This window comes from Dermochelys coriacea, chromosome 2 (assembly GCF_009764565.3).
Source record: "Dermochelys coriacea isolate rDerCor1 chromosome 2, rDerCor1.pri.v4, whole genome shotgun sequence".
Classification (NCBI taxonomy): Eukaryota; Metazoa; Chordata; order Testudines; family Dermochelyidae; genus Dermochelys; species Dermochelys coriacea.
Genome location: NC_050069.1, coordinates 251,680,216 through 251,705,586, shown reverse-complemented (window position 1 = coordinate 251,705,586; position 25,371 = coordinate 251,680,216). Strand labels below are relative to the sequence as shown.

General features: G+C 41.2%; 1 protein-coding gene across 6 annotated transcripts in view; it reads left to right on the top strand.

The window, feature by feature from the left end:
- Nucleotides 1-25,371, top strand: part of DNAJB6 (DnaJ heat shock protein family (Hsp40) member B6) — a 98,766-nt gene that overhangs the window by 45,855 nt on the left and 27,540 nt on the right. For all 6 annotated transcript variants that reach the window (XM_038388622.2, XM_043509643.1, XM_043509641.1 and 3 more), the window contains exon 8: nt 2,173-2,243. In XM_038388622.2, coding sequence (XP_038244550.1) covers nt 2,173-2,243 — 71 coding nt within the window. The remainder of the gene's footprint in view (nt 1-2,172; nt 2,244-25,371) is intronic.

Sequence of the window (25,371 nt, the reverse complement as noted above, 5' to 3'; positions counted from 1 at the left end):
AGAGGCCATGAGCAGGTTTCAGGGGGTGTACGCCAAGCATGGCCAGTGTTAGACTCGCTAGGGCCCAGGGCAGAAAGCCAAAGTCCTGCTGCATGGGACTGCAGCCCAGAGCACCCAGCCCCACTACCCAGAGCTGAAGCCAAAGCCTGAGCAACTTAGTTTCACAGTTCCCCCTGATGTGGGACCCCCAGGCAATTGCCCTGTTTGCTACCTCCTAATGCTGGCCCAATTATTGTGGCACAGCTGGGCTGTGGAGTTTTTATAGCATGGGGAGGCCCTCAGGGAAAAAAGGTTGAGAACCTCTGGAATAGAGGACCTTCTGTCAGCCTGGAGGAACTGACCTATCTGGACTATTAAGTAGAAAGCCTCTGCTGTTGATTGGGAGGCTGTCTCCGTGTCTGTAATCCATTACATAACTTTACCCATGGCTTTTGTAACCAGTTAAGAGGCGGTCATCTCAACCACTTAAAAGTAACACGGTACAGTTTGTGTCCACACAGCAGCTTTTCAGTCCTCACAGCTACTTCATATGGTCAAACCATTGTCTAGTGGGTTCTGGGAAAATCTGGATAGCTGTTTCATAGTGCATCATGAAGGAATCGGAAGACATTCAAACAGAAAGCAGGGCAGTACCTCATGTCGTGTCCTGTTGCATGTTGCGTAGACTTGGGAAGAACAGGCCAAATTAATTACTTTATGCAGACATGATTAGAAGATTCTATCCACAGAGCAAACAAGTGTGGCTGACTGCTTATAGGCAGACAATTGTTTCAGTCTAGGAGCAAAATGCTGTTAGCTGACGTGATTAACGAAGTCGTAACTCTCCACATGTAACAAACGATGCTTAGAACAACACAAGCCAGAAACTTGTTACAAATGTTAAGGTGCAGGATGGGCAGGATCTCTTTATCTTCAAGTTTAGTAGAAATAAGACTGAATTGCTCCCCAAAGCCGATGATAAGCCAGTGCAACATACAGAACACAGATGTACTGTGCTCAACATAACTAGCATTCTGAGAAAAGGGGTGATAGTATCCTTTTGAAAGAAGACTACCATCTTGTGACCTGTAACCAAGCGAAGAATTCCTGGCCACTACTACTACTTTCTCTCTGAAATTTGGGTATAGTTATACAATTAAAAAAAAAAGCCAAGCAAACCTTGATCAGTGAACATTGAGAGAGAGCAGATAGCAATCTTTGGAGAGAACAGAGCATCTGCCTGTTCATCACTTTCTCCAAACCACAGCAACTATTCTCTGATTCTTTACTGAGTAGATCCTGCCTCTGTCTGATCATCAAAACCGAATTCTATCAATTGATTATGAAGTGAAAAGCTTCTACATGGTTCTGTACTCTAAACAGAGGTTACTTATGGATAGTATGTAATACAAACCAGCCCTAAATATGGCCTACATTTGTGCTTTGAACAAGCAATTATAATTCAGTGACAAGGGAATAAAATGGACTGCTTTTCAAACCCAGAATTGCACATAAAACATTTTAACAAGGGGAGGTAAACCCTACATGCATCAAGATTACCTGTTGAAAACCAATCAAGAGATGCAAAAGTTAATCCTGCTTGTGAACCTTAACTTGGCCATGTTAAGCACATGCTGTGTAGCACTATTTTGGTGCTGTTGCACATGTTCTCTGTGGTGGTTCATCCTGCTTAACTAGTTAAAAATATCAGTGTAATATTGTGGGGAAAATATACACCATAAAATGCACGATGCTGAATACAGCTGTCAAAGCCTGAACTGCCACAATTCCTAACTACTACTTTTAACTGAAACTCAAAACTAAATTGCATATGATGCTTTTTGAATGGGAGGGTGGGGAAAAAAGGAAAAAGATGAGAACTGTGATTATGGAGAATAGAGTGCCACTTCAGCTGCAGTGACTGTTACACTGCAGCGTTGTAGACAGCAGTGTAATACGCTGGAGGACTAGGAGTCACTTCCAGAAAGTCTTTTCAGTGGGGTGGGAAAGACGTTAATTGTTGTGGCTTCTCCGCTGTTGAATGTGATCACTCGCTTACTGCAGTTGCATCAGCCAAGCTTTGGCCCTAGACTTGGCAATGTATTTCATTACCTAAATATCTACATGTGTGGTGTACTTTGATCATATTGAAAATGCTTTAAAACTATGATTAAATGGATTTTTGTCCTACAGAATTGTTGAGAATGGACAAGAGAGAGTGGAAGTTGAAGAAGATGGCCAGTTAAAGTCATTAACAGTAAATGGTAAGGAGCAGCTGCTACGCTTGGATAACAAGTAATTCAACGCACGTGTTAACAGAAATTTTAAGCTATAACAAGCACCATTTGAGGAGTAACAGGAACTTTTTTTTGAAGATTTCAAATGAACTCTTTCAGTATCTGTACTTAACCTAAAGTATTTATAAACAGCTCATCGGAGCTCATGATATTTGTCATAGACTTTTGAGTTAATTGTTGGGACCACATCAGTAGGACCATTTTTTGTCCTTAAATTGTTGTAAATTTCTGTATGCACTTTGCTTTTTATTAAACATGATCCAGGGTTAGCCGTGATCCTTCAGTAGTGCTAGGCAAAATGTACACTAACCGCTAGCATAAATCTTGCTTTTCCCATTTTGTTTGAAATGTGAGCCAACTAGTAGTTTGTCTGCTGTGAAGTTAACATTTCAAGGATGAACTTTTCAGTAATTTCAACTTTTTTTTTTTTAATATTTAGTAGTGAAAGATGTTAATACGTTCCTGGTAATGCATTTCTGGTTTAAATAAATTAAGGATGTTTTCTAGTTGTGCATGAATGCCAACAACTTAGTAAGTTCTGACAATGTTTAAATATGTAATGTTTAAGCCTAGGAAAACAACAAAGTAAAGCTGGTGAGCTGGGTCTTTTGTCAATTGCTAAAAAATTCAAAATGAATAAATGCTGATGTTTGTGGTGCATTCTTTCATGGATGGCATTTGTAGCCTTCTTGTGTCTGTGTGTGATTTGGGCACGTGGGGCACCATATTTTGCTTTTCAACACCTGCTTCCTTCAAGCTTCAGGCTGAGGGGCTTTTCTTTGCAGATGTTTTCTTCAATGTGACTGACTGAAAACATGGCTTGTGGTTTCCTTTCCAAACCTATATGTGAAGTATCTATTTATAGGGTGTGTTCCCCAGGACTGGCTGGATAACTGTCACTTCCCCCAATGTATACATTTCAACTTGTCCGAAAGTAATACTCTGCATTATTGTCTTGTAACTAAGATGTCTAACAAGTATACAATATCTCTGAAAACACTGCATTAAAAGCCCTTTTCTTCATATATGGGGCAACATACCCATCTGTAGATAACTTCCACAAAATTGATGTCCATCAGTAAATGAAAAGCAAACCCAAAATATCTAAATTAGCAGTGTTTTCTAATGTTCTGGAATAGATGTAAAAGGAAGAGTAATTGTGATTCATAAATGTCCATCTTCAAAACTGAGTTGTCAAGGAAGCGAGTAACTGTAAAACTCTATTAATATGGTGTCTTTAGCTGCGTAGACTTGAGTACCATTGGTTTACACACTTACTAACCAACATTAAAAATGCAGAAAAGTGCCTACTTACACTAATGGAATGGGGAGTGAGGCGAAGTACTAATTTGTAGATGGTCAGATTTTTCAAAGCTAGGCAAAAGGAATTGTTTGCAAGGCTCCTGTATGCCTGCTTTATACAGTAGATATTTAGGCTCTTTCATCAGGTATTTTTGTGCACTGGGTATTTGTGTATAAGTGATGCATGTACAGTTTTATGCATGCAGCTAGCTCTGAACATCTGGCCTACTGTGAATTATTTAGGCTAGTTTAACATCGAGAAATGTTATGCAAGACTTCAGTGTATGGTTTGAAGTGATCAGTTAATCCTTTCTAGAGAATACTGTCTGTAATGTTACACTAATGAATGTCTAAGAATTAAAGTTCAGGAGGTGGATGGAAAAAATTGAAAAAGTATTCTTCAGGATAACTGATTCAACTTAAACCAAGAACAAATAACCTAACAAATTGTGTTAATTGTTGGTGACTGCAGTAAGGTTAACACTGTGAGGTTATAAAATTAAAATTTTCTCCCCCTCAATGTTATAGTCAAATTAAAGAGGGTAGGAGAAGGAATGAAATATTAAAGTTATACTTTAAGGTTGGGAGATCAAAAGGTATGTACGTTTTTAAAGTATATGCCAAGTCCTTGTAATAGAAGCTCAAAACTTAATCTAGCAACTCTACATTGTTTCCTTATCAATTTTCCTCTCTTGCACTTGTTGCCCAAAAGATGACTAAACAGAGAAACTAGAAGTTACTTAAAATGGTTTGAAATACATTTGTCATTAGGTTTGAAAATGTTAGCCACAGTGCACTCCCGCTTCTACTGGCGTGACTTCAGTGTGTTACAACTCCTACCTATGAAATACATGTGGCTCTTCATTTAGCTGTTTGGCATAAGCTGAGTTGTAAATTGCATAGTGAGAGTTTAACATGGTGACTTCACTTAAGATCCAGTCTGGATGGTGCTCTCTCTGCCTTCAGATTTCCATAATTGTTGATTTCAGTGGTAGGCCCCATGGCAACATTGTACTCAAGTAAAAAAGAGAAAATAGCCCCCCTTCCCCCCAAAAGCTGGCCAGTTGGTTCACTCACTCTAATCAGTCAATCAGTAAAAGACCTTCACAGTATTTTTAAAAAACACAAACTTACACACTGTCATCTGAGGGAGTTGACCCTCGAACCAAATAACTGTTTTTGATTTTGTCCCAGCTCTATTACTTGACTCTCAATCCCATTTCCACATATAGTGGTGTAAAAACTTTAAGGCTCCACATTGTTTCAACATGCAGAGTGCTGTTTCAGACTAAATTCATACTTCTCACTCTTTAATTGTCACTTGCTGTTCATTCTGGATATAAAAATCAAATCCTGACCTCCATCCCTTCTTCCCCCATATAGATCCATTGTGCACCTGCAACACAAGGGTGTGAGTTAGGCTTCTGTGCCTGAGACCCTATGACTGCATGTCTCTGGTGGCCTTACTGTGTTAGAATTGTCTCACTACTGTAATATAGAAATATCTAACTATTTTGTGCTCTGTTGAAAACCCACTTTTATTTAGGATGCATTTAAGAACTTTGCATCACTTTTCTTACTAATACTTTCTTTGCATGCAAGACCTGCTCCTTAAGAGTAAAGGGTTACTCATTAGCTTTCCTTTCTGCATGGCCAATAGAAATTTCTAGTAACTGGTAAACTTTTTCAGTTCCAGCAAATATCTGTACAATGCTTTATCAAATATGTAGAGTAAAATGGGATTAAACAGAAATTTGTCCTCTAAAGCTTTTTGCCTAAATAAGATTTTGTGCAGATGGAGAATAAAATGCTAAATATTGGGCATCTGAAAAAGCAGGGCAGGACATATGCTAAGATTAAAAAAAAGCTTCCTTCAGATTTAGAAAAAGTAGAGGTTTCTAGAACCATTTTTCTGTGATCTGGACTTTCATACTTAATTTTCAGTCTATTGGTAGCATATGGTATTCTACTAATGCTTTTACTTGGTGAAACATCTCAGCACTTCTGTGCAAAACCTAGACAATTCTTCTTTACAGGGCAGTAATTTAAGTACTGCATGTTATACTATGTAACGTGGGGGGTTGGATTATCCAGTTTTCAATCCTTTCAGTAGGACAGTCGCAAACTGCTTTATAAACTAATGGTTTTGGTTTTGTTTGAATGTATTTAGGTGGCAACATACTATTTTTGTTAATCTTGTTTGTTTGAAATGTGTTTACTGAAGTAGTCAGTCTTAATTTGTAATCCATAAGGAATCTAAAACACTGAGCTATATGGTATAAATAACACAGCTCTGCACATATGTTGTATAACGTAGTGTGTGGGCTACAGTTATAACTCTGAATTCAAATTTTTATGTCTAGTCAATAGATGAAATGTCATTTTACCGTGGGATTGATGTCTACACGTTTCAGAAGAACTTGTCCCTGCTGCAGTTTGTTGTCCTACAGTAACAGTAAATTGTCACTGTTTGCAAAGCTGTTGATATGAAACTTTAACTTCTTAAAATTCCATCAAAAGTAAAAAGAAAAGGAGTACTTGTGGCACCTTAGAGACTAAAATTTATTTGAGCATAAGCTTTCGTGAGCTACAGCTCACTTCATCGGATGCATCCGATGAAGTGAGCTGTAGCTCACGAAAGCTTATGCTCAAATTTGTTAGTCTCTAAGGTGCCACAAGTACTCCTTTTTCTTTTTGTGAATACAGACTAACACGGCTGCTACTCTGAAACCTATCAAAAGTAGTCAGTAATAGCTTGACACCTTCCTGTCTGTGTTCATGCTCTTATTCAACTTTCCTGTTTGTGTCTGCCTGGCTAAGTACAGTGGCTTTTATGTAAAAGTGATGCTTCTTAATGTTTGTGTATAGTTGTGCTTCTGTGTGTGGTATTGTCTGTGGGAAGCAGTTTTGGTCAAGGAGGTTTGGAGACTTGAGTATCTAAGTCTTCCTGTGTCCTGTTGTCATATTGAGTGGATTCACGTCTGTGCCTCAGTTTCTTCATCAGCATGGGCATAATACCCACTTTCAAGACTGTAATCAAAGTAAAATGGTTATACCAGGGTTGTATGATGCTTATAGTTAAGGAAGTTTAAGGTAGTTTAAGAAAATATAGGATGGCATTTTAAAAAGCACTTGGCAAACTGGCCTAGCTATGCTTCCATTGATGGTGGTAAAATTTGCACTTAAATGGAAGAATAATTACCCAGATTGAGTATTGGGAAGACCCACCTCTTGCATCAATGCATAGCACTGTTTCTTTAATAATAATAATAATAATAAATAATTAATAAAAAAAAGATTTTCCACAATATGGATGCACTATAGGTATTAGTTATCCTGCCAGCAAGCTGCAACCCTGACTTTAAGACTTTTTTTTTTTAAGGGAAAAGACAGTTGAATCTACCCATTCTGTCCAAGACTTGTTTACTTCGGAACTGAATTGTGACAAATTCACTTTCTAGGCTACCAACAATATAGCTTCCTTTTTGTCCCTGGGTTTGAAGTGACTACAAGTAAAAGGTTTTCACCCCCTCATTCAGTTCGCTTGGCCCACCCAAATCCTTCAAATAATATTAAGAGACTTAGAAAATGGGTTTCTCTTAAAGATTACTTGCAAATAAAGACATGTATTGCTTTACTGCTAAAACCCAGAAAGATCTTAGACTTTGGGCTGTTAAGGCCTGTACAGTGCACATGCATTATGTGAGGTTGTCCACATAGGATAAATTATATCTTCAGGCTTTTCTAATTACAGTGAGATTTACTGTTTGTTCTGAACTTGGATTTCGTAACCCTCTCCCATTTGTAGTAAAAGGGAATGACAGACCAAATTGCTTCAATGCACTTCTGTTGAGTTTGGCACCTTTTTACAGTGATGCTTTGCTCTGTTACCTGCCTTCACTATACAAAGGGAATATTCCTGCCTTCTCAGCTGTGCTATTTTTATTATATTTAGGGCTTGTCTACACTACCAGCTGGATCGATAGGCAGCGATTGATTCAGCGGGGGTCTATTGTCAAGTCTAGTATAGATGTGATAAATCAATTGCTCTAGTGTTGACTCTGGTACTCCACCTCAACGAGAAGTGCAAGGGGAATCGATGGGAGACTCTCTCCTGTCGAGACACAGCGGTAAGTAGATTTAATTACATTGACTTCAGCGAGGTTGTTCAGGTAGCTGAAGTTGCATAACTTGTATTGATCCCTCTTCCCACCACCCCCCTCCCCAGCGTAAACCAGCCCTTAAAATGCAGTAGTGCTCAAAATGTGCTGCTGGTTTCTTTACACAGAGAGGAAGACTCTCTCTGTCCCGTTCCTGAGGCAGTACCAGTCTAAAAAGACACGGGCTGGTGGGTGGGAGTGCGGAGAGACAGCTCATCCAAAGGATGGACAAAGATAAATAGAAGATTTAGGCTTAGTCTACACCAGCAACATGTATCAGTATAACTGCGTCGCTCAGGGATGGGGAAAATCCACACACCTGAGAGGTCAATATAACTGCATCGAACTCCCAGTGTAGACAGCACTGTGATAAGAGGGCTTCTCCGTTTTGCCCTAGATACCACCTCTTGAAGGGGGATTACCTGTGCCAATGTGAGAAGCTTTCTTGTCAGCAAAGCTAGTGTCTTCACTGTGGCAATGTCTCGACTACAAAATTGTCTGCCTAAGTTACGTCAGCATACAGCCATTGTAGTTTAGTACATTGCGTGTGTATGTGCACACTTTGCTCTTTGGTGGTACATGTCCTCACCAGGAGTGCTTGTATTGATGTGCAGTACACTGTGGGTAGGTATCTGACTGTAAATCACTACTGTCTAGTGCAGGGTGTTTTGGGAAGTTTTTGCAGTGCCTGATGGGGCCCAAATGAGTCATATGGGGTGACTGGGAGCATGGGGTCAACAGTGTTCTCCATCCTATAATTTTATCTGTATCCACAGTATTTTTGCGCCTTTTCAAAATCTGCACAAACCTGCGTGTCCCTTCTTGCTGTTTGCTATATCTGACAGACTCGGAGCCTGCACAGCTCTGCACTATTGTCATGAGCATTGCAAGCGCAGGGCATGCCATCTTGCAGTATTTGCAGAGCTGAAAGAGGAGCTGTGGGGAACATGATGATTCACTGGAGATTCGATTACTATGGTATGTAGAAAGAAAGAATTCAAGGTGGTTGGTGGCATTCATGGAGTAGCTAGAGATGGTAGAGCACTGCTTCTGGGCCCAAGAAACAAGCACAGACTGGGGAGCACGTTGTCATGCAGGTTTGGAATGACTAGCAGTGGCTGCAGAACTTTTGAATGCACGAGGCCACGTTTCTGGATCTGTGTGCTGAACTCGCTCCAGCTCAAGGACAACAAAATCAGCCGTGCTGACAGTTGAGAAGCAAGTGGCAGTTTTCCTGTGGAAACTGAATACTGGCACAGTTTTTCATAGGCAGTGATGATTTTAGTTGATCTCACTCCTGAGGGTAACACAGGCTGCTGTTGGCATCCCAATGATACCTGTGCCCGTATGCTGCTAGCCTGTACTGCAATAGTGCCTGCTGAAGTAGTTACTGAGTGGTGTAGGAAAGTGTCCTGCTGTGGCAGAAAAAAAGGCAACCCTCCACAGAAACCTTTGGGAGAGGATTGCAGAGTAACTCTATGAAAGTTTCATTTGAGATCTCTATGGAGGATTCGTGGAACATCCTGGTGGACATAAACTGCTCTACTAATTCTAGAAGGGAATGAAAAGTAGATGGGAACTCTAGCTCTTAGCAGTTCCACTGCTGCTTCTAGCACAAGTGAAAAGGAGTAAATCAACAGATGAGCTGCTACTCTGGGAGTTCCATCCCTATAATTTCAAAGCAAACTACATACTTATCAGAAGCTTTTCTCCTATATCAGACTCAGTTGTGCTCTGCTGGCAGGACTGCAGAGGAGACAAACATGTCCTGGCTCGTGGTGTAGCTGGATCCCCCTAGCAGCTCTCCACCAGATGAATTGTTGGCCTCGCTGGCTTTCTGGTACGCCTGCTGTAGCTCCATGGCTCTCATGCAACACGACTGCTGATTCCTCTTGTAGCCCTTCTGCATATTCCATGCAATTTGCTCATAGATGTCCACATTTCTGTGGCTGGATTGGCGCTGTGCCCATACAGCCTCTTCTCCCCTCAGGCCCAGGAGATCCAATATCTCCTGTGTCCTCCAGGCAGGAGCATGTCTGCAGTGTGTAGCCAGCCTGGTCAACTGGGCAGTTACACTCAACGGGGAAACAGCTGTGTGCTCACCAACCTGGAAAAATTTAAAAAAAGTTTGTGGAGCTTTAAAGGGGAAGGGCGGCTTCCTGTCTGCCTGACCCCTGGGCAGCAGTGTGCACAATAGTGACCAGATCAGTCAGTGTGGGACAGCGCATGGAGGCCAGTAACAGTCTGTCAGTAATGCGGTGTCTACACTCTCTCTGTGTTGACCTCACTGCATCAGCTTTGACTCTTCGCATTCAGGAAGGTTGTGTTAAGTCGGTGTAGCGGGACACTCTTTGGCGGGAGTCAAATTTTGAGGGCTTGTCTTCACTATGGGCTAAATCGGGACTGCTGCGATGGATGCAGCGAGCATAGATTTTTTTTTTTTTTTTTTAGTGGGTCTGGTGAAGATGTGATAAGTCGAAGGGAGTGTCTCCCACTGACAATGTGGTGTAGACACTGCTGGAAGTCTGTCTAAACTGTCGACTTAAGTTATGCAACTTCTCTAACTTAACTAGCGTAACTTAGACTGTGTAGACCAGGCCTACGTGGTCACGCATCCGGAGCTAGGGCAATTTGAGCTGCCTTGCGTTGACCTAATCATGCAGTGTAGACCAGGCCTGAAGCGCAACAGCTGCATCGCTGCGGCTTTTTAAGTGTGGACGTCCCTTCTAGTTATAGATGTTGTGAACGGGAAAGTGGGTTTCATATGGGATTTAAATGAGAATAGTGGCTTTGCAGCAGGGTGGATTGATTTTTAAATTGGTTTAGATCATGATTAAAACTGATTTAAATCAGCTAGCAGTAAATCTGAATTTAAAGAACTGGTTTTAGTCTTATTTTGCATTTGTACTTTGTTTTCCTAAAGAGCTTCATTCTCACTGGCTGATATGACCATTAAAACATGGTGTTTTGTCACCATTTATTGTCCTTTCTGTGAACCAGAAGGATTATGCTAAATTTAGCATGAATTATCAATATACATTTAATTATATAGCTTACACTTCTTGAGATTCTTAATTTTAATCTTTATTTTGAAAATAGTGAATACACCTCTACCCCGATATAATGCTGTCCTCGGGAGCCAAAAAATCTTACCGCGTTATATGCGAAACTGCATTATATTGAACTTGCTTTGATCCACCAGAACCCGCAGCCCTGCCTCCCCCGGAGCGCTGCTTTACTGTGTTCTATCCAAATGCATGTTATGTTGGGTCGCGTTATGGCTGGGTAGAGGTGTACTTTTTTTTTCCAGGTCAGGATTTGTGTTGTAGAGTATCCTGACCTGGGGCAGGGGGAAGCACACCTCTACCCAGACATAACATGACCCAATGTAACATGAATTTGGATAGAACACAGTAAAGCAGCGCTCCGGGGGGGGGAGGGGGCAGGGCTGCGGGCTCCGGTGGATCAAAGCAAGTTCGGTATAACGCGGTTTCACGTGTACAAGAAAGTTTATTTAACAAAATTAAAACTACTTTAAATGTTTGGCAGAAAAGTCTACTCTGCCACTCTTAGGAGGAACATTGCAAGCTTTCAGGTGCTTCTGGCAAAATGACACTCTCCTCTGGGACACGTTCATTTATGGAACGACTCATGCAGGAGCATGGAAGAATTAAAATCCATCATGCTGGAAGGGCATCCGATAGCTGGGGATTCCTTGCTGGCTGCTTTGGATACATTTCCTACAACCACCTGCACCATGGCAATATCGTGGAGATGTGAAGATCCTCCTGGCTCCAGTCATGGGGAATACTAAGGGGAATGCAAACGATGAGCTGGATCTTCCATTTGAGGACTTGTGATCAATTCAAATACAGGTGAGGCCCTCCACTCATGAGAGGACTTGAGAGCCACTTCTCTGGTCTTGTATGCACCAGACCAAAGGAGACAGCACATCAGACTACAAACCTCCTTCAGTCAGCATCCCTCTCCTTCATATTTTTACAATTCGGAGGGAATTGGAGCCACTGAAGGAAGCAAAGGTCCAGTGCAGATAACCCATGACCTCTTTCTTTGCTGTGACTCGCTTCATAGCAGGCTTCTTGCCACAGTTCAGAGCCTGGAGTAACTTTGGGAGTATCTCTACCCTGTTTATCATATTGGCCTTTTTGGGGCTAAAATCACCATGGACAAGTGGGACCAAGAGCTTTTCATCAACAGATATTGCATACAGTTCCTGTTTCTCTTCAGGGACCCTGCATGAGATACTGTTGAAGCAAGAAGCTAATTGTCTGTCTGCATCTTGGAGCATTTAAAGAGGTGCCCTTATGTCAAGTGCTGACAAACAACACCACAGCTATGCATTAAGTCAGTAGACAAGGAGGAGCTAGGTCATCTCTACTGTCAGGAGGTCATTTGGCTCTGGACTATCTGTATCTGTCACTGGATTACACTGCTGGCACCACATTTTACAGGTGTTCAGAACACATTAGCAGATCACTTCACACCACAGTTCTGGGGACTGCCTGAGGTGCTGACTGAGAACCCAGTGTTATAGAGCATGTTTTGCAAGTGGAGATTGCCACAGACCGGAACAAGAAATGTCATGTTCTACTGCAAAGTGGGTTCCACTCCAGGCTGTCCCTCAGGCTTTTCTGATCCCTGGACACTGGGTCTTATGTATGCCTTCCCTACCCCCCCAGTCCTCATGACGCTAAGGGTCTTGAGGAAACTGAGGCAAGTTGCTGGATCAATGATGATGGTAGTCCTAGCTTGGGCCAAGCAGTTTACGTGTTTGAATCTGGTGGCTCAACACAGTTCTGATTACTTTGCCTGACAGTGTCTGAGAACGATAGCCAGATCCTACACATGCAGCTTTGTTACATTTGGATGCTGGTTTGCTGATAGCCATAGAGAGAAGCAGTTCAGCTGAAGTTCAGAATATTTTTCTCCAAAGCAAAAAGTCTAGTTGAGGCTGACGTACCTTTTACAGCTTGGCATCTCAGCATCTTTCTCTTTACAGCATTCAATTCAGCAAAACTGGCTATTTACTAGACTTGAAACAATTTGCACTTTCTATTCATAGGGATCCATCTAGCATCAATATCTGCACATTACTTTCCTATCGGGGCCACACTATTTTTTTTTTTTTCCCCCACTAGCTAGATTCCATAAGTGCCTTATCTGTGTTCCCCTAGTTTAGGAGCTCCCTCCCTCTTGGGACTCCATTTGCTCTTAGCAACCTGTTTCTTATACCATCTCTCAGTGAAGAATACCTTTTTAGTCATTTTATTACCTTAAAGGGTAAGGGAGAGTGAGGTACTCAGGGATGGGTCCCTTGTATAGTGTTTTTTATTAGATGAGGTTTACATTCAAGCCTCAACTAAATTTTTCTTCCTGAAGTTATTTCAGGGTTCTGTAGGAAACAACTTATTTCCCAATTTTCTTCCCCATGCCTCATTCAACCCCAGGAGAATTTAAATCTCATACACTTTAAATTGTTTGGCAGTCCCCGTACTATCTTTTAACAGGTCCAAATCAGGAACTCACCTAATCTGTTCATTGCCTTCGCTCTGTCAGCAAAGGGTCAAGCAATATTAAAAATTATCAGAATGTTTCCAAATGTATAGGAACATGTTATGAGTTAACAAAGTTAGATCCATCTAGCCAGTCGTTCCACTTTCAAATAGGCAGCAGAGGCTGTCTGAGCTAAAGTTCCTAATTCTGAAACTTGTAAGGCAGTTCAATGGAGCTCGTCCACACACTTGACACTCTTCTTTGGTAGAGGCTTCCAGATCAGATGCCTATTCTGGCAGGGCCATCCTGAAGTCACTGTTTTAAGTGCAACTTCTAGAACCCAAGAAACAAGTGTGTGTGTGTGTGTGTGTGTGTTAGTCACCAAGAGGAATCCATGTGGACAATTTCTCAAACAGAATGGCTACTTACTTTACAGTAACTGATTTTTTTTTCAGCTGTGTTGTCCACATGCATTCCATGGCCTCTCCTGCTTTTCTGTGACTATGGAGTCCTACCCCTATAGGATTCTGTAAGTGTGAAGAAACTGAGGGATGATTGGGACTGTTCCTCCCGCTCTGCCCTAAGGTAGGTTTTGTGTGTGTGTGTGTGTGGGGGGGGGGGGGCCAAGGGGATCTCTAGAGTACAAATGCAACCACAATGGAAAAAAGAGATCTGATGTTGCATGCATGAGGCGCATGTGCACCAAAAGTGGAATCTATGTGGACAGCACATCTTGAACCACACTTATTGTAAGGTAAGCAACCATTCCTTGTCAGTGGACAAACAAAACATTGCGGTGGTGGTTGTTGCTGAAGTGGTGAAAACTCTAAATGGTGATGAGAAGGGACCAAAAGTATACCTAGGACCTTGAAGGTAGTTGTAAGAGGTTTTTTCATAGAACCTGATGCCCTTGTATTCTTCATATCTCAGCCCTCAATGGAGCACCCTGCAGCTACAGAGGGTGAAAAGAGATCATTACTACTACTGAGGTGAAGAGATCTCTTGCCAAGTGGTGCTTTTGTGGTAGAAGGATCATGACTGGGAGGTTGTACTTGATATATATATATAATATATATATATATTTATTTTAATTTGGATACTGCCTTGGTGTGTGTACATCTTAAAGCTTTCTCTAGTAAAGCTTTGAAAGCTTACCTTTAAATTTTGTGGTGTTACAATTAAATAGCCTGTCCCAAATTGTTTTAATCACCTTTGGTAGGATTTTATATTTCTAAGATTACAGAAATATAACTTTCTTTTTCTGATATCTCTCCCAGGATTTGTCTTCATAAGACTCATCTGTTTTGACACTTAATTTAGGTTTTTACCTTAGAATCACAGGACTGGAAGGGACCTCGAGAGGTCATCTTGTCCAGTCCCCTGCACTCATGGCAAGACAAAGTATTATCTAGACCAGTGGTTCCCAAACGGGGGTTTGCAGAATGTTACCGGAGGTTCACCAGAAAAATTGCTCTAATGGCAGCCAGAAGCCCCTGGGCATTGGAGGCAGCAGGTGGGACCCGGTTGCAGGGCAGACAGCTTGAGCCCCAGGGAGAGCGGGGCAGGGTAGTTGGGGCTGGCAGCCTGAGCCCTAGGGAGAGCGGGGCAGGGCAGATGGGGCCAAAAACCCCAGCACTCCGCAAGGGGCTGGCAGCCCAAGCCCCAGGGAGAGCGGGCCCAGGCAGTTGGGGCTGGCAGCCAGAGCCCCAGCGGTCAGCGGGACCTGCAGCCCGAGCTCAGTTGACCGGGGCAGTCAACAGGGTCCAGCAGCAGGAACCTCATGGAGTGCGGAGGAAATTTAAACTTAAATCCTTTGAAATACTCATTTTTAGGAGGGTGTTCATGAGATTTCACAATTTAGTGAAAGGGGTTCGCGGTCTGTTAAAGTTTGGGAACCACTGATCTAGACCATCCCTGATAGGTGTTTGGCTAACCTGCTTTTAAAAACCTCCAATGATGGAGATTTGGCAACCTCCCTATGCAGTTTATTCCAGTGCTTAACCATCCTGTCAAAGATTTTCTTGATGTCCAACCTAAACCTCCCTTGCTGCAATTGAAGCCCATTGCTTCTTGTCCTATCCTCAGTGGTTAAGAACAACTTTTCTCCCTCCTTGTAATGTTTTATATACTTGAAAACTGTGTCCCCTTTTGTTTAGTCTTCTCTTTTCCAGACTAAACAAACCCAATTTTGTCAATTTTCCCTCGTAGGTCATGTTTTCTAGTCCTTTAATAATTTTTGTTGCTCTTCTCTGGACTTTCTCCAGTTTGTCCACATCCTTCCTGAAATGTGGCACCCAAAACAGGACTGAATACTCCAGTTGAGGCCTAATCCGCTCAGAGTAGAGCGGAAGAATTACTTCTCGTGTCCTGCTCACAACACTCGTGCTAATGCATCCCAGAATGATCACTTTTTTTTTTTTGCAACAGTATTACATACATTTAGCTTGTGGTCTACTCTCACCCCCAGATCTTTCCACAGTACTCCTTCCTAGGCAGTCATTTTTCCATTTTGTATGTGAGCAACTGATTGTTCATTCCAAAGTGGCGTACTTTGCATTTGTCCTTATTGAATTTCATCCTATTTCCTTCAGACCATTTCTCCAGTTTGTCTAGGTCATTTTGAATTAATGCTATCCTCCAAAGCACTTGCAAGCCCAGCTTGATATTGTCCGCAAACTTTATAAGTGTACTCTCTATGCTGTTATCTAAATCATTGATGAAGATATTGAACAGAACTGGACTGAACTGATCCCTGTGGGACCCCACTCATTACGCCCTTCCAGCAGGACTCTGAACTACTGATAACTACTCTCTTGGAATAGTTTTCCAACCAGTTATGCTCCCACCTTATAGTAGCTCCATCTAGGTTGCATTTCCCTCATTTGTTTGAGATGGTCATGCGAGACAGTATCAAAAGCTTCACAAAAAAATACAAGATATACCACATCCACCGCTTCCCCCCCCCCCCCCCCCCCCATCCACAAGGCTTGTTATCCTGTCAGAGAAAGCTATTGACAAGGTTTGTTATTGACAAATCCATGCTTACTGTTACTTACCTTATTATCGTCTAGATGTTTGCAAATTGATTGCTTAATTATTTGCTCCATTATCTTTCCGGGTACAGAAGTTAAGCTGGCTGCTCTGTAATTCCAGGGGTTGTCCTGAGTTCCCTTTTTATAGACTGGCACTATATTTGCCCTTTTTCAGTTTTCTGGAATCTCTCCCATCTTCCAGGACTTTTCAAAAATAATCGCTAATGGCTCAGATCTCCTCAATCAGCTCCTTGAGTATTCTAGGATGTATTTCATCAGGCCCTGGTGCCTTGAAGACATCCAACTTGTCTAAGTATTTTTTTAACTTTAGACTCTGATCCTACCTATCTTACCACAGGGTTTTGCGCTACTTTAAAGGCTTGTTTTTAAAAACAGTCATTTAGCTAAACCAGTACAAGCTTGTGAGTAGACAAGGCCTAAGAACAGGTTTCAGAGTAGCAGCCGTGTTAGTCTGTATTCACAAAAAGAAAAGGGATACTTGTGGCACCTTAGAGACTAACAAATTTATTTGAGCATAAGCTTTCGTGAGCTACAGCTCACTTCATCAGATGCATTTGGTGGAAAATACAGTGGGGAGATTTTACACACACACACACACACACACACACACACACACACACACACACACACACACACACACCCCCCCCCCCCCCCATGAAACAATGGGTTTCATCATACACACTGTAAGGAGAGTGATCACTTAAGTTGAATCATTACCAGTAGCAGGTGGGGGAAGGAGGAAAACCTATTTCCAGCAGTTAACAAGAACATCTGAGGAACAGTGGGGGGTGGGGTGGGGGGAGAAATAACATGGGGAAATAGTTTTACTTTGTGTAATGACTGATCCATTCCCAGTCTCTATTCAAGCCTAAGTTAATTGAATCCAGTTTGCAAATTAATTCCAATTCAGCCGTCTCTCGTTGGAGTCTGTTTTTGAAGTTTTTTTGTTGAAGGATAGCCACTCTTAGGTCTGTGATCGAGTGACCAGAGAGATTGAAGTGTTCTCCAACTGGTTTTTGAATGTTACAATTCTTGACGTCTGATTTGTGTCCATTCATTCTTTTACGTAGAGACTGTCCAGTTTGGCCAATGTACATGGCAGAGGGGCATTGCTGGCACATGATGGCATATATCACATTGGTAGATGTGCAGGTGAACGAGCCTCTGATAGTGTGGCTGATGTGATTAGGCCCTATGAGGTCCCCTGAATAGATATGTGGACAGAGTTGGCAACGGGCTTTGTTGCAAGGATAAGTTCCTGGGTTAGTGGTTCTGTTGTGTGGTGTGTGGTTGCTGGTGAGTATTTGCTTCAGGTTGGGGGGCTGTCTGTAAGCAAGGACTGGCCTGTCTCCCAAGATCTGAGAGTGATGGGTCGTCCTTCAGGATAGGTTGTAGATCCTTGACGATGTGTTGGAGCGGTTTTAGTTGGGGGCAGAAGGTGATGGCTAGTGGCGTTCTGTTGTTTTCTTCGTTGGGCCTGTCCTGTAGTAGGTGAGTTCTGGGTACTCTTCTGGCTCTGTCAATCTGTTTCTTGACTTTAGCAGGTGGGTATTGTAGTTGTAAGAATCTCTGATAGAGATCTTGTAGGTGTTTGTCTCTGTCTGAGGGGTTGGAGCAAATGCGGTTATATCTTAGAGCTTGCCTGTAGACAATGGATCGTGTGGTATGATCTGGATGAAAGCTAGAGGCATGTAGGTAGGAATAGTGGTCAGTAGGTTTCCAATATAGGGTGGTGTTTGTGACCATCGCGTATTAACACCGTAGTGTCCAGGAAGTGGATCTCTTGTGTGGACTGGTCCAGGCTGAGGTTGATGATGGGATGGAATTTGTTGAAATCATGGTGGAATTCCTCAAGGGCTTCTTTTCCATGGGTCCAGACGATGAAGATGTCATCAATGTAGCGCAAGTAGAGTAGGGGCATTAGGAGACGAGAGCTGAGGAAGCGTTGTTCTAAGTCAGCCATAAAAAGGTTGGCATACTGTGGGGCCATGCGGGTACCCATCGCAGTGCCGCTGATACTGCCCCACAGTGTCTACATAAAAGAATAAATGGACACAAATCAGACGTCAAGAATTATAACATTCAAAAACCAGTCGGAGAACACTTCAGTCTCTTCGGTCACGCGATTACAGACCTGAGGGTGGCTATCCTTCAACAAAAAACTTCAAAAACAGACTCCGAGAGACTGCTGAATTGGAATTAATTTGCAAACTGGATAGAATTAACTTAGGCTTGAATAGAGACTGGGAGTGGATGAGTCATTACACAAAGTAAAACTATTTCCCCATGTTTCTCCCCCCCACCCCACCCCCCAGTGTTCCTCAGATGTTCTTGTTAACTGCTGGAAATAGCCTACCTTGCTTGTCACCATGAGAGGTTTTCCTCCCCAAACCCCCCCCACCCCACCCCCCGCTGCTGGTGATGGCTCATCTTAAGTGATCACTCTCCTTATAGTGTGTATGATAAAACCCATTGTTTCATGTTCTGTGTGTATATAAATCTCCCCGCTGTATTTTCCACCAGATGCATTCGATGAAGTGAGCTGTAGCTCATGAAAGCTTATGCTCAAATAAATTTGTTAGTCTCTAAGGCCTAAGAACTATCACTCAACCAGTCATGTACATATTATTTTTTTCTTCCAGAAAGTGTGTAACCTTAAACCTTTGAAACCACAGGAATTTTGCAATACAATCTGAATAAATAATTTCTGTGCAGGTTCAACTTTTTTGGAACAAATGCTACCTTTTAAAGCCTAGGGAACACTAATACAACCTTTCTACCGTGGAGTTTACCGTAAGTTTTCTCACATGTAGTACATTATCCACACTTCATTAATCAGATCTTTAAATTTGTTCATAAGGCCTTGTCTAAACACAAGTTGTACTGCTTAACTATACTGTTATAGTTAAAGTGGTATAACTCCCATGTGTGGAAGCAGTTCTTCCAGTATGAGTGTCTACATTGCAGGAAAGAGAATACATTATACCAATTGCATTACTTAACTAATGTTAACAATTTTTAGAGATTTCAGTAATTTTTATCAATACAAAATGTGCATATGCTTCCCGGTGATTCAGAACTGGTGACCCAGCTTTAAGGACAGCTGGTCACTTTTATTTAATGTAGGTTTATTGAAATGTATGTTTGGCAGAAAATGCCATTCTGCCCAAATTGAAACTCTTTGGGAAATGCTATCTCTTTCACAGAAATTTTGTTGTGGGGGGGGACAGGGAACAAGTTGTGAGTGTTGAAATGTCCTTTTTGGAATGAAACAATTTGACTTCATTTTGAAACTACTTTTCTTTGATATTTTTTTAAATGTTGTGTTATATAATATGTTGAATATAGACTTTGTTGAAATGAAATACTTCGATAAATCTGAAATTTTTTTGTTGCATTTTCTTTCATGGTGATCTTAGAAATATTCAGTTTTCATTTAAAACTGGAATGAAAACAAATCTTGAAATCCCCAAATTCTTAGCAAAAACTTCCATCCTCAGCACAGCTGTAGTGTACATTGACGGATTTATCTTCTGTCAGTCTTTGATTGCATAAGAAGCAACACTTCATCTAGAAAATTAAGTAGTGGGGCTTGAACTAGATTTAGAACTGGAGAGCTAAAGGTAGCTAAGCTTCTGTTAAGGTGTTAGACTCACTACTAGGTTTTTGAAATGTTACTTAAATGCTGTCTGTGTTCAGTGCTGTACATGACTGTTAAGATCACGTTTCCAAAGCACTGCATGTTTAGAGCAGTAGGTTTGTTTCTTATTGACTTTGAGCCATCTTGAAAGTACTAATCAAAATGATATGATCAAGTACAGTCAACCTTTTAATGGGACTTAAAAGTTCTTAGGTGCTGTTTGTCCCTGAATCCCCTTAACATAATTTGTGGTCTTTACCATCACATTTTCTTGTCTAAATTTATTTTTTTGCAAGTATGGCTCTTTCACACAGCTGTTAAAGAAAATGAGACTAAGCAAAGTGTTGTGAAGTACACTAAATAAACTTAATGTTTTCTAGATTACAGTAATCTTAGGTGTTCATTACAATAAATTAAAAATCGGATGGAAGAGTGATTATATTTACATGTGAGAATGTTTAAGCCTTCCCATTTAAAAAAAAAAGTTTGATTGCACTCTGCTTGCTACTTGAAGAGTTACTGTCTCCACATGTGTGCTTTGTCCCTGGAAAGTTTATATAAGATTACATCTATGGTGGTAATATTTTATTGCACTAAATCACTGTGGCTGGGTGTTCAGATGTTCAGTGTATTGTATTTTTTTTCCTTCTGGACAAAATTTTCCTACTATAAAAGGACATTTCAGAAGAAGTATTGTTTTGCCTTGCGTCTCTCAGCTATGTACGTAAATAGCAGACTTTAACTGTTAAGTGATTAGCATCTGACTCCAGATCCAAGTTCATTGCTAGTTTTTTCTAGGCGTGGTAAGAAAATTCCCTAAATTGCTACTGTCTTAAGTGTGAAGTATGGGCCTGTTAATGGCAAACAGCCAATTTGAGGGATTTGAAATAGTTTATATGTAGGATATATAACGCACACGCAATGTGGGGCATCGCTTTTTCAGTTTTATATTATCTTGATGTTTCTGGCTAGTCTCCTAACTTCAAAGGGACTAAAATAAACTCTTAACTTTTTTAGGTTGAGATAGAAGCTTCAGATATTAACACTACTTTGTTCTTGAGCTGTAGTTTTTAATTTACCCAGTACATAAGTGTGTGTGCATAGAGAGAATTTCATTCCATCTGTTTTTTTGGGGTCTGCAATGATTATGCAGTATTTAATTCTGCACTAATTATTTTCTATTTCTGAATAGAAGATAATCCCAGGGAGACATTCATTAATGGTGACTTTCGTCATTCGTTAATGATAGAACTGAGGTAGCGCTGTAATTTTATGTATACACCTATGTGCTGTAAAAATCTGCAATATGCACCTGCTCTGGTTGTGACAATGTGTTAACACAAGATTGTTTTAAATGTTTAGATTATGGTTAACAGCAGTTCTATAACAAAACATTCTTTACAATGTTTTGATCAAGGCTTTCTTTCAGGAATGTCCCCTGATGTTAGTACCCAGGTTCTGATCTAATTCTCTGCAAACTTAGATAGGGGGAGAACTACTAAATGTTCTCAGTTTTTTTTTTCTTCTTTTGGAGTACAGACTCCAGGATGTGGCAAAGAGTAACAGGCATATGCAAGGTACCCAGTACTGTCAGTTTTCTCTGTTCATATTGTTTTGAATCTTCTTTAAGGTCAAAACATTGACTACATGAATCTAGTACAACTTTTTCTGTAACTTGTGCAAAAATGAGCTAGAGGACAACTTTTAGTTATGGATCATCTAAATTAGATGCATTTCACATTTGTAAGTATACTTAAATCCCAGCATGTCTTTCTGCAATTAAGAGGGATTCTAAAGTAGCATTTTGAGATCCTTCTAGAGGTCTACCAATACTAAATCAATTTTCTTACTCCTCAGCCTGGTTTCCGGACAATGACAATAAATGACCTTTTTCATATGTGAATGAAGTTTCATCCAGAAATAGGACAAATTAAGAGAAATTGTGCAAAACTTTATTTCAAGCATAGATTCCAATTGCATATTAAATCTGACACTTGTTTGTCTAAGAAGGTTTAGAAAGTCCACTATAATATATTGGCGCACAACCTGTTGTATGATGTGTCCTAAAATAGTCAGTTGTGGGGGGTGTGTGTGTGTGTGTTAAATTAATACATGTCCATTTCAATGCCTAGATTGACACATTTCAGAGTAGCAGCCTTGTTAGTCTGTATTCGCAAAAAGAAAAGCAGTACTTGTGGCACCTTAGAGACTAACCAATTTATTAGAGCATAAGCTTTCGTGAGCTACAGCTCACTTCATCGGATGCATTATGCTCTAATAAATTTGTTAGTCTCTAAGCTGCCACAAGTACTGCTTTTCTTTTTAGATTGACACAGGAATTCAATAGGAGCTGCTGGGTGCTCAGCACCTTTAAAAATCAGGCTACTTCTTCAGATACCTAAAAATATAAATTCATTCTTGAAAATCCTGTCTACGTAACTTAGGCTCTCCTAGCTTCATGTTTATTTTAATATAATTTCATCACTTGGATGCCACTGTCACTTTCACCTGTCATTCAGGCATCTGGTGACCAATTCAAATGAAGAAATTGTTCCCAGTTTTACTATTTCTCCAACCTGTTTTTTTCCTCTTGACAAAGCAGCCATGTCTCCTAGGTTTAGTGATCTTTGGTCTGGCCTAGACCAAAGATATGGTATGGAACAAAAGAGGGAAATCTCAAAGTGTAAGGCAAGAGAATGGAGGAAGGGACCAGATTGCCATCCTCTTATTGCAGCCCCAGATAACCTCCACATAAGGCTGCTGCAGCCAGTTGACTGCAGAAACAGGATCAAAATAGGCATGTGATCATCATGCTTCAGGGCTCCTAATGGAGGACAGTGTTTCCCACAAACATGCAGAGAGAACCCTGAAGGGGAGGATGTTGCCCCACGTTCGCTTTCTTCTCTCTGCATGAGAACCTTATTTCAGGAGTCATACATGGAATTAATAAAGTAAATAGCCTATTCTCCTCCTCCCCCCCCCCAAGAGATCCTCTTTTCCCACCAAAGAAGTTTGAGTATGTGCACAATCCTCTTGCTCCTTCTTTAGTCCTGTCTAGGGACTTTTCTTTCTTCTCCCTCCATTCCCCAGTTTCTCTGTCACTCTGTTCATAGTTTTTTAAAGCCAGAAGGACCACTGTGGTGGTCTAGTCTGACCTGCATAACAAAGGCCATAAGACTTCCTCATTTCCTGTTTGAACTAGAATCTCTTTTGGGGAGGAGAAGAAAATATCAACGTGATTTAAAAAATTTCCAGTGATGGCAAATTTACAATCCTTGATAACGTTCACTTTTTCCTTCTCAATCCCTTCTTCACTTCAGCCTAGACACTGGCAATATTTATATTTTAGTAGTCCCCAGCCTCTGATTATGATCAGGTATCCCCACCCTTTCCCTACCAAGGGCTTGGGTTGTAAAGCACCTTTACCCACAGGGCTCAAGGAAAAACCTGGTCAGTTTTAAGTAACTGCCCTTTCCCATGGGGCTCAAGACTCTACAGGTTTGCAGGATCTTTTCTCAGTGAAAGCCTGACACAGCTGTGCTCTAAACATCAATTTATTAGCAACATGCACAGAATACATATTATGCTCACTAGAAAATCTCTTATGCTCACTACTCCCAATGTACAAACTTCACCTGATGGCCAGTAAGGATCCACTCATCTGGGTGGCCGTGCTTCTGCATGACCATGACGTGCAGCGGGGACAGAATTCCGGCAGCTTGATGTTGAACTGCAGTCTGGAAATGGTTCCCAAAGAACTTTGTTTTAGCTATATAATGTAAATGGAAAAACCACCTCCTTCAGCTTTACTACAGCTATATTATTCAATACCCCTTGGTTAAATTTTGTTACCTATCCTGTACTGGCACCTATGTTTCTTCCTCCCTGCTAAAATCTTTTTTACATGTTATCTCTCCTGCTCAAATTGTAACTTATTTATGACCTCCTTTGTTTGTGCAGATGGTCAGCATACATTTGCCGGTCAGAGCTTATCTTATCTATTTTATTGTTTGTTTGGGTCTCTTTGTATCCTCCTTAAACTTCCCAGCACGTAGGTATCTACTTTATAGCCCTGGGTGTTATAACTCCTGTTAGGGGCATTCCTGAGGTGGGGGTGCCTTAGCAGCAGTGGAGCATTTTTCTTAATTTTATTGTTGAAATCCCGGAGTTTCACCCAAGGCTAGTCAAAGCCAGTTTAGTATGGGGGTGAGTGAAGTCCCAGGCCTACAGCAGCCCTTCCCCCACAGTGTACAATCTGCTGAGACATGATGCAAGTGTGGATGGTGGGATAGGAGTGGGTGGAAAGGAATTGTGCAGTCCCTTGAATGCTGATCAAATGCAGAATCTGTACTAGTGCAGACCTTCCCTAGAAAACTACATCTGTTCTTGCCAGGCCATGGAAAAGCAGGTAACACTTCTCTACCAGTTGTGCATATCCTGGCTAGGTGTGTAGCCTAAGATAGGCAGTATAACCTAGCACATTGCAGCATTATCAATTATCGCTCTGGGAGGAGTCTGGATAATATACTCATCCTGACTGGGCATTTGCTGCCAGAGTGCAAGTATCAGTTCTGCTGTAGTCACGCCAGAGAAAATGATGGGTAAAAATTGTTTTGCATTGATCATAATAGTTGAAAGAATTAAATATCTTTTCACAAAAGAAGAAACTGAGGGAATTAACAACACTCTGGTTCCTAAACCCCACTTGTTCCTGTTATGACTTGTGCTCAGGGCGTACACATACAGAAAATTGCCTTCCCGGTATGTATATTATGGTAATTTATCTGTTTACAGCGCTCACATCTGAAAAATCACAGCCCTTCTTTGTATCTCCAGATTGAGCTTTTGACTAGCTTATTGTAGGGTGACCAGATAGTGAAAAATCGGGATGGGGGTGGGAGGGTAATAGATGCCTATATAAGAAAGCCCCGAATATCAGGACTGTCCCTATAAAATCAGGATATCTGGTCACCTTAGTGTATTGGCACACGCAGAACAGTTCAGTGATGCAAAAATAGTGATTAAATGCCATGGGCAACCAAAATGGATGAGAATCTTTTTTTGGCTTAAGTTGGAGATGGCTGAGAAATGAAAGAGAAGCAGAAAGGATTTTCAATGCTCAGTTTCAAAGGCTTTCTTTGAGGAGTTTCTGTAAATTATGACTTAAATAAAGACTCTTCAATCAGAGCTAAAGTATCGTCAAAAGTAATCTTGGGCCTATGAAATGGAGATCTGGCACTGTGGCAACCTGAAGGAATTCATCTGCAAGACACTAGCAGCTCTTTCCTTGATGTCTCAGTATTATCAAACAGGACTCTCAAGAATTGCTTAGCTTTATCGCAGGTGTCCTTTCTGACACTTTGGCTGAGATGCTGGACAGTAAGACTGGTTCTCATTCCAACTTTTTTTTATCAATTTTTAACTGT